Raw genomic sequence first — 16,870 nt, forward strand, 5'->3', positions numbered from 1 at the left:
TGTGTGTGTGTGTGTGTGTGTGTGTGTGTGTGTGTGTGTGTGTGTGTTTCTGTCAGTCTGCATATACAGCAACCAGAAGACAACCCTGGTTGTTGTTCTTTAAGTGATAGCCACCTTGTCCCTCGCTTCCTGGGATAGGTCCCTCATTGGCTTGTGTTCACCAAGTGCCTAGGACACCTGTCCTGTGTCCTTAGGAATTTACCTGCCTCCATCTCCCAAGCATAGAATTACAAGTGCACACATCACACTTTAAAAAAATAATGTGGGTTTTATCAAACGCAGGTCCTAATGCTTACACAGACGTGAGAAAGTGTCAGTTATCTTTAATCCAATGAGAAAGTCAAAGTGCCTGCTTTGCTGATGGAAACCATATTCATTCACAAGATGCCGGAGGAAGAAGACAGAAGACACTGCCTTCGTTGAACAAAAGGTTCATCTGACACACATAACACGACTGTCACATCCTCTGTTGCTCCCACGGAGCTCCAGGATGGACTTTATGACTGGGAAGATCCTGAGGACACAGAGCATGCCAGTTGGGAACTCTGCCATTTGGAGCTGTGGATCTCAGGAATACCTCTCCCTCCCATCCCCAGTCATCACCGAGACATAGGTTCAGCTGCCACAAATTCAACACTACTTGACAGAACCTCGGCACATGATTGTTCAGGTTCGTCAACAATGGCTAAATTTAGTTTGGCACCGTATTGCATGATGACAAACTCTAAGCAAAAGGTTAATTTACATTACCTCAGCATTAGACCCCTTTTCCACTGACTTTATTATTGGCACTTTATTTTTATCTTCCAGCCCAAAGCCGTAGCTGCCTTCATTGGATTTAATCTGAAATGTAAAATGCTAATATTATTGATAAGAACCAGGAGTTCATTAGAGTGAAATAGATTGAAAGCTTTAATGTGTTGCTCTGAGCTCCTGCTAATCACTGCAGCAAGGAGAAACTTAGGGCTGCAGCAGCTTACCAACAGCGACTTAGCTATGACATTCTCCACAACCTTCAAGTCGTGTTTCATAAGCCTGTGTTTCATATTTGATCCTTCCATTTCCTCATCGGCAAAAAAGCGGAAAAGTAGAGGCTCATCTTTGAATTCACTCTTTTCAAGGACTGCAGAAATGGAGAGATTCAAATAACGTCAGTAAACTAGGATCTCAAGCTCACTTTCCACGTCAGTACACACCCGGGGAATTCTTGTCAACAATGAGCTTAGCGTTAGATTCTTAGAAAAAGCTCTCCTCACATAGACCCCTCAGATTTCTTCAATGACCTATTTCTACCTTTCCTATGAATTGCTGTTACCGACTTGATTTTACATTTAAGAATATGTAGTATCTTTTCAGTGTTGATATTTCTTAATCTTCTATTCTCCAAATGAAAAATCAAAATTTAAAGGAGAAAGACGCAGTAACTCCTAAAGCTCATGCAATTTAAACATAAGAACTTGGGATATTTTCCACTTGCAGAAACTATCTTAAGTGTGTTTTTAATGCTCTGCATCTTTATGAGAAATTTCAGCTGGCTTGCATGGTGTCTTTCTATGTGTGAGCAACCCCCACGGAAAGGTCACAATTTGTCCAACACTTCCAACTAGAAATATGTCTTCTAGATAAGATGGGACTTTTTAGGACTTGCTAGTTCCTCTGAGTTTCGAAGCAACAGTCACAGAGAACCTTATTTCTGCAAGGTCAGTTTTCTCTCTTTTTCTCAAACGTTAATATTTATATTTTCACATAGCCCCCCCAAAAATCCCTGGTATAAATTGGTAACATGGAGTGCGTGTTGGTGTGTGTTTTGTTAGTCTTGTTAAAACTACAGGCACATTTTATATGGCTATCCTATATTACACCAGAAGCAGTGGAAGAGAAAGAACAGAATGGGAGCCTACTATAGAGGGTCCTCCGAAAGGCTCCAACCAACAGGGGATCGAAGCAGATAATGAGACTCAGAGACAAAGTCTGAGCAGAGTACAGAAAGTCTTATGGGAGAAGGGGGTCAAGGTTGGGAGATAGAAGGACAAAAAAGAGACAGGAGCTCCACAAGGAGACCAAGAAAGCGTTTGAGCCCAGGGAGTCCTGCAGAGACTGATGACCAACCAAGGACCATCCATGGAGAGATCTAGACATCCTGCTCAGATGTAGCCAATAGGCAGCTCAGTCTCCATGTGGGCCCCCTAGTAAGGAGAGCAGGAGCTGCCTCTGGCATAACTTGGTTGCCTGCTTTTTGATCACTTCGCCAGGGCAATGATGCCTTGCCAGAGAAAGAGGATCTAAAAGGCAGTCCTGAAGAGACTTGATAAGCTAGGGTCAGATGGCAGGGGAGGAGAACTCCCCCTTTCAGTGGACTAGGGGAGAGGGATGAGGGAAGAGAAAGGGAGGGTGGGCCCAGGAGGAGTTGAGGGGGGAACTACAATTGAGATATAAAATGAATAAATCGTAAAAAAAAATAAAATAATAAAAAATGTAACAAAATAAAAACTATAGGCAGACACAGATTTTAAGAATGAATATTAAGTAAGATCTCGATAAACCCAGAAATGCCTTGAAAGAGAGGTCTGTGTCTCTCATTCTCTGGCATTAGTACTTTATAGTGTACTTGTGGGGGCAAGGTGACTCACAGTCACCGGAAGGCTGTGGTCCCAGGGCACTTAAGTGTGTGATGAATCAGTCCAGGGCTGGGACCAATTCTGAGTGTGGAAATTAGAAACTTACCTAAACTCTCTTCATTTTACTTTTCTCATCTGCAAAATGAGGGTCAAAGAAATCTTCACATTGCCTTCACTACAGTGAAATGCTACATGTCAACAACTTGGGATACGTCAAACAATCCAACTATGGGATTTTATTATTTTCACAGAGTTTCAGCAAATAATGTGGAGCAGATGGCGCATGGGTGATCTTCAACAAAGGAAGCTATCCGCCACACAATAAAAAGTAACATGAGCCGCAGTGAACAACGAAAAGGAAAAACACTTTGGTCTGAATTAAGTTTTGCCTCCATGATCTAATTGTTTTCCAAAAGATCATACGATATTTCCTCCAAGCAGCCAGTCCATAGCAAGCCAGAAAAGCACCAAGAAATATAGGCTGGAGACTTTTGTCGGCTTAACTTTTGTTATCACTTTGTATTTTGCAATAAATACATCGAATTACTACCTGCTGCTATGTTGGGTTAAAGAGAAAAATAATTGAGGGGTGTCAGTTGGATTTTATTGTCCTAAGTTCTTAGGATTTTATAATTTCTTCTGTCAATAGTTTTCTCCTCAGGAACCAATATTTATCTTAAGTCTCACAGTGATCTGGACATAAGGACATGGGACAGATTTCACTAAAAAGCACATGATGATAAAGGATGCAGCCTAAATGACTGTAAACTGGTGCCTGCCTTTCTTTTTCATACATATCTTGATAACCATGGAGGTGAATGCTATATCAAGCATATGCTAAGAAGCACATTTTATTAGTAAAGGAAAAAAGACTGTCTGGGTGCCTGGACTGTGTAAGATGGTATAGATACAGTAAACTCATTACTTTGATAGCTGGAGAAATTAAAATAAAACATCAATGTTTAATAATTTGTTTGAAGTGATCAACAAAGAATGAGAATCTTGAGTACAGTAGTGTTTCCAAATAAGTCAATCTGGTGCTTTCTCAGAAAATTAGGGATAGTGCTACCTCAAGATCCATCTATGCCACTCCTAGGCATATATCCAAAAGATGCTCAACTATACAACAATGACATTTGCTCAACCATGTTTGTAGCAGCTCTTTTCATAATAGCCAGAAACCTAGATATCCATCAATGGAGGAATGGATACAGAAATCGTGGTACATTTACACAGTGGAATACTACGCAGCTATTAAAAACAAAGAAATAATGAAATTTGCAGGCAAATGGTGGGAACTAGAAAAGATCATCTTGAGTGAGGTAACCCAGAAGCAGACACACATGGCAAATACTCATATGTGGATATTAGCCATATAATATAGGATAAACATACTAAAATCTATAGTCCTAAAGAAGCTAAACAAAAAGGAAGACCCTTGGGAAGACGCTCAATCATCATTCAGAAAGACAAATGCAATAGACATTGGAAGCAGAAGACAGGGAACAGGACAGGAACCTACCACAGAGGGCCTCTGAAAGACTCTACTGATCAAGGTATCGAAGCAGAGGCTGAGGCTCATAGCCAAACCTTGGGCAGAGGGCATGGAATTTTATGAAAGAAGGTGGAGATAAAAAGACCTGGAGGGGACAAGAGCTCAAAAGGAGCCCAAAAGAGCCAAAAAAAAAAAATTGAACCCTGGGAGCTCTGCAAAGACTGATAAGCTAACCAAGGACCATGCATGGAGAGGACCTAAAACCCTGGCTCAGATGTAGCCCATAGACTCAGTATCCAAGTGGGGAACTTAGTAAAGGGAGCAGGGGCTGTCTCTGGCATGAACTCAGTGGCAGGTTCTCTGATCACCTTCCCCCTGAGGGGTGCAGCCTTGCCAGGCCACAGAGGAAGACAATGCAACCAGTCTTGATGAGAACTGATAGGCTAGGGTCAGACAGAAGGGAGGAGGACCTCCACTATCAGTGGACTAGGGGAGGGGCATAGGGGGAGAAAGTGGAGGGAGGGTGGGATTGGGAGGAGACAAGGGAGGGGGCCACATCCGGGATACAAATTGAATAAATTGTAATAAATGATAATAATAATAACAATAAAAGAAAAAATGTTTCCAAAGATTTAGTTCTGTCAGATGATTTTGAGTATGATTTCCTAAAATTAACATTAAATATTACCTATATGTGCTCTTATTAAATCATTCCACTATATTCTGTCATTCAGGCAATACCATAAATCTAATATAAAATGAATTCAAAGAGATATATAAGGTTTTTCAAAAGAAAAATAAAATTGCTAAGTCATGTCACGGCTCTTCTAGAGTCAACACAATTTAGGAAAACAAGAGAAAAACTAGAAAAGCTGGTAGATAACAAGCAATGGGCCATTGAAATGGCACCACTGGTGAAATCAGTTGCAGATGTGGTGACTCATCGTGGACCCATGGCCAGACCCAGACAGGTTGCCTTGACCTTCCTGGAGCACTGAGACACTCCCAATGTCCCAAGAAGAACCAAAACAGTAAAATCCATCTGTGAGGTTACAGGGTAAGAGTTCCTACCATGGTGCATAAATCCATTGTCACAGAGTCCGACAGCGAATATCATTGCCTCTTCCCTGGTACGGCAATCACCCTGTTAACAACAACGACAAAAATCAGCGTGCCTGCTAACAGACAACTGGAGGCTTGACACCACCCGGTTTATAGTTTGAGGAACACTTCCCACACATTACATAATTTTTTTCTCTCGTCCTTTTGTTAGCACTTAAGTTCTCTACCAAATCTACTCGCATTCCTATTTCATTTCTATCATCAACACTCTCACTTGGCAAGTGTTTTTCCCTTATCTAAACTGACATATTTTTCTGGCACAATTCTGGCATAAACTGTTTGCAGAATTCGGCTCTATCTACCACACAGAAATTCCATGTTCTAAACTTAAAGACTTTTTAACAATCAAAACTTGAATAATCAAAACTAACACATTCCACTGGGCTTTCCAGATCGTCCAGTCTTGCTCTTATTCATCCCTAGCTTCACTTTCCAAATTTTCAAACCAACCCCCTTTTTTTATTTAATCCAGTTTCCTACAACTGTCTTAACTCAGTGTCACTCTTGGCCATGTCTAGAAAGCACCAAAATAAACTTTACCCACCAAATCACTCTGAATATGCACCTGCAGATATGCATCAAATCTTTAGCAATCCAGGTGCTTGATACACTTTATGCATTCATTTGAAAATATATATTTATTTGTTTCTAAATATCACACCAAGTTTAAGATGTCACACATTAAAACTCTCAAGCAAACAAAAAGTTCCTTCCTTTCAGTGATTTGGATCTTGTGAAAAATTTTATTATTTAAAAGTTCTTCACTTTGTATCCTGCAGTGGCCCCCTCCCTCATCTCCTCCCAACCCCTCCTTCCCTTCTTCTTCTCCTCCTATGCCCCTCCCCTAGTCCACTGATAGAGGAGGTCCTCCTCCCCTTCTATCTGACCCGAGCCTATCAGGTCTCATCAGGACTGGGTGCACTGTCTTCCTTCTGTGGCCTGGTAAGGCTGCCACTCCTCAGGGGGAGGTGATCAAAGAGCCAGCCACTGAGTTCATGTCAGAGACAGTCCCTGCTCCCCTTACTAGGGACCTAGTAAATAAGTGATACCTAGTTAAGTATCATTATCCAATTTAGTTAAGATTCTTAATCAGCCCAATTCTCTCAGTGACCTAGGTACAAAGAAAAAGTCCCTGAGCCTAGCTCAGGGCACCCATAGTGGCTTCCGTGGAAGATGATGCTGAAGGAGAATTTTTCAAAAGATCAAAAAATGAGCTCAACTGATCAACAACTTCTCAAAGGCAAGAAGACGCCTGCATGAGAGCTGATGTTTTATTTCAGCAGTTGGTCAGAGTGTTACACTTATGCTGAAAGATTTGACTGCTTTGATTATTTAAATATTATATTTGCCAGACCAATATATCATTAAAAAGAAGAGTGCATAAATGTAATCTGAAATACTGTAGTGATCCTATACCTTTAAAAATTCTTTTGGGCAAATGCCCTTATTGTATACTTGAGCATCTTTTGGATATATGCCTAGGAGTGGTATAGCTGGATCTTGAGGTAGCACTATTCCTAATTTTCTGAGAAAGTGTCAGATTGATTTCCAAAGTGGTTGCACAAGTTTACATTCCTACCAGGATTTCCCCTTTCTTCATATCCTCTCTAGCCTGTGTTGTCACTTGAGTTTTTACTCTTAGCCATTCTGATGGGTATAAGGTGAAATCTAGGGGTCATTTTGATTTGCACCTCCCTAATGATTAAGGACATTGAATATTTAAGTGTTTCTCTGCCATTCGATATTCCTTTATTGAGAACTCTGAACCACATTTTTTAATTGTATTACTTGGTTTGTTGGTGTTTAACTTCTTAAATTCTTTATAAATTTTAGAAATTAGTCCTTTGTCAGATATAGGGTTGGTGAAGATCCTTTCCCAATCTGTAGCAGCTCTATTTGTAATAGCCTGAATATGGAAACAACCTAGATGTCCCTTAGTTGAGGAATGGATACAGAAATCATAGTACATTTACACAATGGAATACTACTCAACTATTAAAAACAAGGAAATCATGAAATTTGCAGGTAAATGATAGGAACTAGAAATTGAGTGAGGTAACCCAGAAACAGAAAGACACACATGCTATATACTCACTCATAAGTGGATATTAGCCATATAATATTGGATAAACATACTAAAATCTATAGTCCAAAAGAAGTTAAACAACAAGGAAGACTCTTGGGAAGATGCTCAATCTTCATTCAGAAGGACAAATGTGATAGCCATTAGAAGCAGAAGACAGGGAACAAGACAGGAACCTTCCACAAACAGCCTCTGAAAGACTCTACTGATCGAGGTATCGAAGCAGAGACTGAGGCTCATAGCCAAACTTTAGGCAGAGGGCGTGGAATTTTATGAAAGAAGGAGGAGATAGAAAGACCTGGAGGGGACAGGAGTTCCAAAAGGAGACCAACAGGGCCAAACAAAAACAAAAACAAAAAAGAACAACAACAAAAACAAAACAAAACCCTGCAGAGACTGACAATCCAACCAAGGACAATGCATGGAGAGGACCTAAAACCCCAGCTCAGACGTAGCCCATAGACTCAGTATCTAAGTGGGGTTCCCTAGTAAGGGAAGCAGAGGCTGTCTCTGGCATGAACTCAGTGGCTGGCTCTTTGATCACCTCCCTCTGAGGGGTGGCAACCTTGCCAGGCCACAAAGGAAGACAATAAACCCAGTCCTGATGAGACTTGATAGGCTAGGGTCAGACAGAAGGGGAGGAGGACCTCATCTATCAGTGGACTAGGGGAGGGTCATAGGAGGAGAAAGGGGAGGAAGGAAGAGGCTGGGAGGAGACAAGGGAGAGGGCCACAGAAGGATACAAAGTGAATAAATTGTAATGAATAATTAATATAAAATTTTTAAAAAATCCTTTTGGGTCTACTTAGATCCGGGAAACACTGAAAAAGGGTACAAAAAAATTGTTTGGGTGGGTTGAAACAAGAATTTGTTTAATTAAAAACTACAAGTCATTCCTGCACATCACACATGAACAAATCACGTGATGTTTTAGAAATACATTGACGCAGTATTCCAGTGAGGAGTTAGCTCTGTGGAATAAGGTATTCGGTTACAAGTCACCATAGTACAAGCATCTAGCAAGCGAGAACGTGTGCAGAAGAGAACAAGTCATTGCATTTTCCAAGACGATATCACTCACTCACGTATCGCAGACACCTATCCCGTGATACCTCAAAACAACATAAGGACTGCTGCACCGCAGCCAACTTTAATCCACCCAATAAAGCTGTCCAGACCCGTTCAGTGCTGATCAATGTGCAGACTGAGTCCTATTCGAGTCTTGGAGGAAAGGGAGCCTCACTTTGTCTCTTCTCCCCTTAACTGAGGCGCTTTAGTTTGCTTTCTTGTCATCCCATTGCTATGTCTTCCTCTCCCAAGGCAGCCCATAAAGTCCAATGTTGACCCTCAGCAATCAGAGCTGAAGATGTCCACCATAAACGTATGCATTTCACAGTATCGGAATTAAGAAGTGGCAGCAACCTATGTAAGACGCCATGGATGGCTATTGTAGGATGAAGTAAGCAGTTGAAAACACTACACTCTAAAAAAGGGAGTGACATTTGAAAGCTTGCTTCAGCGTTAGCAGAGCTGGCATCAGATACGGGTTGTTTGAAACTCCTGGGAGTTTCAGACAGGAAGTAACAAAATACTTTGTTTCAGCATTTCTGAAACTTATTTTTTTTTTCCTTAAATGTCAGAAAATACAAGTACTTTCGCCCCCTTAAATTCGGCAACTGACTTCCTGGATTAGAATTTAAATGTTTATTTGCCATCAGGTTTTGCTGCAAAAGCATTTTCCTCATCTTTGCCCATATCATGTGTATCACGTGAATTCGTATTAACGCTAGAGCAGCCTGCATTGTGTGTGAAACTATCTTACGGAGCAAAGAGCCAACCCAGCTGCAGGCATGTGGAGCAGTATAAAAGTGTCAGGCGCCATCACACTGGAGAGCTAGTGGACACGTGATCCAGGGCATTATCAAAGCCACTATCTGATTCCTCTCAAGTCATAACTTCTCTACGTGAAAGTTTAGTGTCAATGAAATAATAATAATTTAAAAAAAACAGGTGACCTTTTAAAGTTTAGAAATAACACTAAACAATAAAAACCTCAAACTGTATTTTAAGATTAAATATCTAATTTTATTACCTATTTATCCAAGGAAAATAAGGATATCCTAACACAAACAAAAGAGCAAGGCTGGTGGAGTGGCACATGCCTTTAATCCCAGCAATTGGGAGGTGGAGGCAGATGCAGGCGGATCTCTGAGTTCGAGGCCAGCCTGGTCTACAAAGTGAGTTCCAAGACAGCCAGGGCCACACAGAGATTCCCTGTCTCAAAAAGAGTAAGGCTGCTTATGAAATTGACTCAAATAGTTCTGTTAGTGACTGCATTTCAACCAAGCACCTTCCCTGCCCCCGGTAGGAAGTTCAGGGGTATAACACCTTTCCTTAGTGTCTTCCCTTTAGTCAGGAGAATATACCCAAGCACCTACCACTTGAAACATCTAAGTGGAAATATGGAAATAACTAAGTAAATTTGTATTTGAAAAGCTACTGTTATGTGTTAGATGTGCACACGTGTTTTACTTAGGAGCAAATAACAAAAATTTGTTTCAGTGAATCTGAGCAACAGTAACTGTGGCCTCTGCACTTCACAGACATGAAAGGTTTGGTTCTCCAAGCCCAGATGGTCTCTAATGACATGGGAGATTGGAATAATTTGTGAAGACTCATGAAAAGATACTTTAAAACAAATTAGTAGTTTGCATGCAAGACAACTTAGTGACTAAATAGCGCTATTCTTTACTTATACGCAAATTATGCTTGTTTGTTGTTTTTAGGAAACAGCTCATGTTTTAAAAAGAGGACCATGTTATTTTCTTAAAAAAAAAAAAAAAAAAAGATAGCATAAAGGCTGTTCAAGATGCCAGGAACCAGATTCAAGTCCTAAGTAAGCTTCATACTGTCTGTAGGAACGCAGGCAAGGGAGACCAGTGTGTCACCTGAAGGCAAGTCCCAACTCACACACTCAAAGTTAAATGAGAAAGAAGGAAGCACAGCAACACCCATTCGCCTCCTTACCTGTGCAATTAACCAGTCTATCAATTTGTTGGCCATGACGACAGACTTGTAGGTTCTCAAATGGTAATCCTTATCTCTACAAAGGAAGAAGCAAACAAGAGCATGAAGCAAGAGACGGGAGTGAGTGCAGGCAAATCCCTCCATTCAGTGTCAGTGTACAGGAGGAAAATCTACCAATGAGCGTTCAGCTAGCCAACGTATGGGTAGATAAGAGAAACAAAGTAGGCAGGAGGCAAAAATCTGTTAGCACCTATAAGAGAAGAAAGATCCATCAAAATACCAAAAATAGCGCATTTCTTCTTTCACATTTTTTACACACATGGTTATCTCTGCTATCATACCTGGTGGCGATTTAGCTAGAAAAACAGTATCTCATTAATGGAGGAATAACAAAATAGAATTTCTACCCCTATGTCATGGTTTTAGCAAACCATCCTCAAAGTGTAGAGAACAGAGCAAAAGCCTTTCTTGCCTCCATGTTCTCCAAGGAGACAGGGGGGCGTGACTGTAGCTGTTCCCAGTCTCTCTGTGAAGCCTGCAGGCCTGAGGTAGACACAGGAAGAATGTACCGCAAAATTTGTCTAAGCAACGCATGGAACAATGAAATCACCTCCCCACATCCCTGGAGGATAAGGGGATTCACTGGCTCTCACATCAGGCTCCTGCTCTCCTACCAGAGAAATCATTCAAGGTTCAGTGAAAAATCGAAGTCTCATGACTGGTCCTGTGCACAAGGGCAGAAATCTAAAATTCATTTCATTTTGCAGGCCCAGATATAAAGAGAATGAGAAAATGACAACCCTTGCAAAATGTCAAAAAAAAAAAAAAAAAAACTATGCAAACTGCTAATAGCTTAGGGTGACTAATAAGTACTGGCTACATCTCCTGTCCTTTAGCCTCTGTCAGTAATTTATAATTAAAATCCGTGGCCTCTCTCCTGTGCACAAAAGCTCTCTGAAATTTGGTTTAAAGTTTTAGGGCTTCAGTGTATGAACTGAATTCCTCGGGAAACAAGTTCATTTTCCTGTATTTTGAGTCCGTTTTCATTTCCATCTTTCTAAAACCTGTCACCTTTCACCTTGATTTTCATAAGCATCGACAGGAAAGAAAGGGCTAGTCCATCATAGACCAGATGTAGGATCTGGTTCTTAACAGCAAGCAATTTTTTTTCTCTTAACCAAATTCATATGTATTAAATATGAATGGCTATCATATAGTACATCTGTTTTATGTTTTAATTCCATGCATTTTCTCACATAACACATAAATAACAGTCATTTCTAACCAAACAATAATTCTTTCTTACTGGTTCCTATGGCCTGTAACTTTGTTCAGATAAAAATCTCACACAGAAAAAAAATTAAAATAAAATTAATTTTTAAAATGTATCTTTTGAACACATTTCATGCACATAATATTTATATACATTCAGATGACATGGAGAATTAGCCTTTACTCTTTTCTATTTGTTTAGCAGAAAAGGAGATACACACTTTCTAATTCCTAATAATAATTTGGTCAGAACATCTGAAAGGGATCTACAGCAGCAGAATATTACAAAATCCACACTCATTCTTTCTGGACTTTCCGCTATGCAGCCTGCAGCTGAAATAGACATTTATTCAGGACAAATGGGTAGGAAGACATGCAGTCCCCCTGAAGAACCTATTCACAATGTTTACGTGGTGTAAGAGGGCATTCCATTATGAAGACCCAGCAACTTCCGAAAACAAACTCTGTCTGTCTGTTTGTCTATCCATTCACCTATATAATATCTATTTATCTGTCTATGCTCAACCTTCGTATAGAATAACAAGAAACCCAGAATTGTTAAAACAAACCTGTATAATAAAAAATCATCTGGAGGTATCTCCATCCCTGATCTCAAGCTGTACTATAGAGCAACAGTAATAAAAACTGCATGGTACCGTCTATTCATCTATCTATCTATCATCTATCTATCTATCTATCTATCTATCTATCTATCTATCTATCATCCATCACATTCATCCATCATCTATCTATCCACCCATTTATTATATATCTATTATCTACCTATCTATCCACCTATCCATCATCTATCCACCTCTGTAGCCATCAGCTATAATCATCTGTCTATCTACCTATCTATGCATCACCTTAGAACTGATATTAAGCATATAAAATAAAACCACTTCATGCAAACATTTGCATTCTGTAGACATTACTTAAAAATACATTTATTCATTTAAAAAATTGACCATGGTCCAGTCTCAAAAAACTAAAAGAAAAAATGGATTATGCATTTGTTTTGAAAATGAGTTAGTTAACAAACTCCAAGATCATATTTATTAATTCTAAAATAAGTCTTATTTTTCCAATACAAAATATTGCCTTTTGAGGGAAAAAGCTTTTTTAAAAGGAAATATAACTATACATCCAATGTTCAATTATTCATATTTCCCATAATCTTCCTATCTGTGACCATTTAAATTAACAGTATTTCTGAATCATTTTTAGATCACTCAACTACGATTTACTAAATACTAAGGGAATCTGGATTATATCACTTTGAGCTTATGAATGTGGTATGAAATAATAATAAAATAAGTTTTAGAAAGCCTAGCAAAGGAGAAAAACATTAAATGTATAGTGCCAGAAAATTTTAGGAACGTTTAAGATAAATAATCACTTAAAATGGGATGATCCAAGTTCTCACATGAAACAAAGTTCCATATATGACCCTCTTAAGAGGCAGACTCACCTGACCACTGGGGTAAAGAGGCTATGAAGACGACAATACAGTCTTACACCCTGTGGGAGACAGGACAGATCAGAAGTGGATAAGAGCACTCAAGAGACACACTAGCAAACTTTCAGAATAAGGCGTCAACTGTTTTTCGGTCTCCTCGGGTTATTGTGCAGCCTCAGCAAAATCAAAATGCTATCCAAACATTGAGATACATGATAAAAATGGAAGTTAAGGTGCTAAAGAACACGATGGAATTGTACTGTGAATGTGTCATCTACGTATGACACATAAATTACCTAAAATATTTCTTAATATAAATCATAAGATATACTTTAAACAGAAAGCTTCCACAGCAATAAATCTAGAATATGTGCTTGTTATGTTTGAATATAAAATTTGCAAGAGTACAATAAAATGGATATTTGTCCTTATGTTTGTTTGTTTGTTTTAATTTGTACAAATATCTTGATAGAGGTTGTTCCACATGAAAAGATTTTTAATGACTGGTACCTTTTGAGTGAGGTTCCACTTTCATTTAGAACCAGGAAAGAAAACAAATGATCTAACACTGGAATTTCAGAATTGCAGAAATTGTGGTTAGGTGAAGACTGCTGATGAGGTGATTTAAGAGTTCCCTACATCAGAAGACTTTTCCAAGTCTCTCAGTAGCTTTTCATGTTCCACAAGTACAGCAACAGGGTCCCCGACATGGATTGGCCAAAGATGTCTTTACCTTTGAGGTCACATCTTGCATCTCACTCCTCGGGTAAAATGTACCATCGTCATAGCGGAATCGGTACAGCATTTGCTCTGGCTTGAACTGATGCTTATCGGTAACTGAGAACATAGAAATGTTAACAGCAAAATTGTGGCAATCTACATTGTTAAGTAAGAACAAACTTACTGAATACATACAATTTATAAAAAGCTGCTGATTTTCTGACAATGTAATGTCAATCCAATGTTTTCAACAGCAAACTTTGTAAGGTTTTTTTTCCTTTGCTGCGTTGAATCTCTCCTGCGATTTGAGGACTCTCTTGAGGTTGATATTCAGCTAACATAACATATGTGTGCGTGTAAGCAGATATAAGAGAATGCACTGACATGAAATGCACAGTCATCCTTCCTATTTCCTGACAGTTCTCCAAGGCTGAACTAAAAGTCAAATAACAAACAGTCAGCCCAGTGTTTTAGGGTATGCCTATAACCCTAGAACTGGGGAGGCTGAGGCAGGGGCATTGCTGAGTCCCCAAGGCCAGTCTAACCTATCTTGTGAACCTAAGACCAGCCCTGGGCTACAAAGCAAGTTCAAGGTCAGGCTACAGAGCTAACACTTGCCTCACAAAATCAATTTTATTTTAAAAAAATGGTAAAGAGCAGATTCTCAGTAAGCAAGTCATTTCTGTTTTGTTTTGTTTGTTTGTTTCTTTATCCTCAGTCCTAGATGTAAGTATTTGCTTGTAACTATTACCAAATGGTGATGGGCCAAGACCACACATACAGCAACCTAAGACATTTATCTTGTACTCAGATTTTCCAGAGATGAGCAAATAGTTTCAATATGGAACAGATTCCAAAACTTTAAGAGCTCTTACACTGATCAGCACTCTTTTTTTTAAATGTCCCTTGTTTCTTTTCTTCTTCTTCCTCAATGGGAAATAAAAATGACTAGCCTTCAGTGTCATCCACTGGATAAAATCTTCATTTCTCAAAACTCTAATCATTAGGAATGACAGTTTCTGTGGTGAACACTAACGAATGTCTCAAGAACTAATGCAAATCCTCCTCAAACTCTTCCAAACAAAACAAAACTGATGAGAAAGGAATAGTTCCAAACTCAGTTTATGAAGCCGTATAAGAATACTACAATGCAATAAAGTCATAGTCAAATATCACTAACAGAGCTGCAAAAACCCTAAACAAAATGCTGCAATTCTGAGAAGCGTTCCTGGAAAGAACCGGGCAGGTTGGAATGCTGCAGACACAGAGCCTAATTACAAGTTATCTTGAGCTACTTCAGCTAAAGAGCCATTTCTTGCCTAGCTCTGTGTGGGACCAAAGTTCCTTTGACAAGCTGATAAAATTCTCTTGGAATGTATAAACAGACACCTCATCTCACTGAACACAGGGCTAAAAGTGAGATCAGCCAGCATAAGGCCTATAGCTTCTCCATAACTTACATACTCAATGTAACCACAAATGCTATTTTTTTCTTTTTTTATTTTATTAATTATACTTTATTCACTTTGTATCCCCCCATAGGCCCCTCCCTCCTCCCCTCCCTGGCTACCCTCCCTCCCCCTTCTTCACACATGCCCCTCCCCAAGTCCACTGATAAGGGAGGTCCTCCTCTCCTTCCTTCTGATATTAGTCTATCAGATCACATCAGGAGTGGCTGCATTGTCATCTTCTGTGGCCTGGTAAGGCTGCTCCCCCCTCAGGTGATCAAAGAGCAGGCCAATGAGATTATGTCAGAGGCAGTTCCTCTTCCTATTACTATGTAACCCACTTGGACACTAAACTGCCATGGCCTACATCTGTGCAGGGGTTCTAGGTTATCTCCATGCCTGGCACTTGGTTGGAGTATGAGTCTCTGGGGAGACCCCTGTGTTCAAATTTTCTGGTTCTGTTGCTCTCCTTGTGGAGTTCCTGTCCTCTCCAGATCTTATTATTTCCCACTTCTTACATAAGATTCCATGCACTCTGCCCAAGAGTTTGCCATAAGTCTCAGCATCTGCTATCAAAGTGTATTATTTTATAGCTTTCTTTTATGTTACTATAAAAAATTAATTAAATTGATAACTCATCAGAACACGGGATTTAGGGAGACCATTCCAGAATATGCTTATTTGACTCCAGAATGAATTCTTATCCTCTTTGAGACAATCATTGTAAGATTTTTCCCCCTTTCGTAATGACAGAAACAAATTCAACAGAACACAAAAAGAAATATAGGCCATAATCGAGTAAGGTTTATCCTTGGCTACTGACAAATCAGTCAGTATGATGAACATGCTAACAATTACAAGTAAGATGAGCTCAAGAGATAGAGAAAAGCATTTCAAAGAATGCACCATTGTTTCATGGTAAAAATTTCTTAGTATACCTAATATAGAAAAGATAATATCAACAGAGCAATAACTTTGTATGAGGTGGGAGCTAACGGTATACCCAAAGGGTAACATCTAAAAGCTTCCCCTGTGAGGCTAAAGCATAATGAAGGAACTCACACTTGCCACTTGTTTCCTTAATTTTCAAATAAACTTCATAGTTACAGGTTTCTTTCCGGGATTTTTATATACATTCTAACACTTTTTGGTTGGTGTCGGCTTCCCACTCCTTGGTTGACTTCCCACTCCTTCCTGCTCCACCCACTCTACCCCTTACATTTTGTTTTATTGTCTTTACAACAGCCCTTCCTTAAAGACTCACTTTTCGTTTCCTGTTGACTTATTTCCACCTGCACATCCGTATTTGACAGAGGCCAGAATCGACCCATGAGAGAGAATGCATGGTATTTCTCTGTCTGAGCCCGGGTTGCCTTCTTGAGTAGACTGTTTTCTAGTCCCATTCATTTTCTTGAAATTTTTATGTTTTGTTTTTTCTTTGCAACACCCCCATTAGCTGCTGCGGTAGTGGGAGGGGGGGCTGCCCCTTGAGATGACCTTTAGTCCTCTGTCAAAGCTCTTGTTGGGGGCAGGGAGAGCAGGGAGAATATCACTTCTCCCAGGTAACAGACCTATTCAGTCTTTTTTTTTTTTTTTTTTTTTTTTTTTTTTTTTTTTTTTTTTTTT

The 16,870-nt window shown here is 39.6% G+C and overlaps 1 protein-coding gene across 2 annotated transcripts in view; it reads right to left on the reverse strand.

The window, feature by feature from the left end:
* Prex2 (phosphatidylinositol-3,4,5-trisphosphate dependent Rac exchange factor 2) overlaps window positions 1-16,870 on the reverse strand; it is a 288,407-nt gene that overhangs the window by 148,946 nt on the left and 122,591 nt on the right. For both annotated transcript variants that reach the window (XM_055603275.1, XM_055603276.1), the window contains exons 12-17: window positions 13,810-13,913; window positions 13,089-13,138; window positions 10,346-10,421; window positions 5,185-5,257; window positions 981-1,123; window positions 751-843 (exon numbers count right to left, since the gene is read on the reverse strand). In XM_055603275.1, coding sequence (XP_055459250.1) covers window positions 751-843; window positions 981-1,123; window positions 5,185-5,257; window positions 10,346-10,421; window positions 13,089-13,138; window positions 13,810-13,913 — 539 coding nt within the window. The remainder of the gene's footprint in view (window positions 1-750; window positions 844-980; window positions 1,124-5,184; window positions 5,258-10,345; window positions 10,422-13,088; window positions 13,139-13,809; window positions 13,914-16,870) is intronic.

Source organism: Psammomys obesus, unplaced genomic scaffold (genome assembly GCF_907164565.1).
Source record: "Psammomys obesus unplaced genomic scaffold, mPsaObe1.curated_primary_1811, whole genome shotgun sequence".
NCBI classification, from domain to species: Eukaryota; Metazoa; Chordata; class Mammalia; order Rodentia; family Muridae; genus Psammomys; species Psammomys obesus.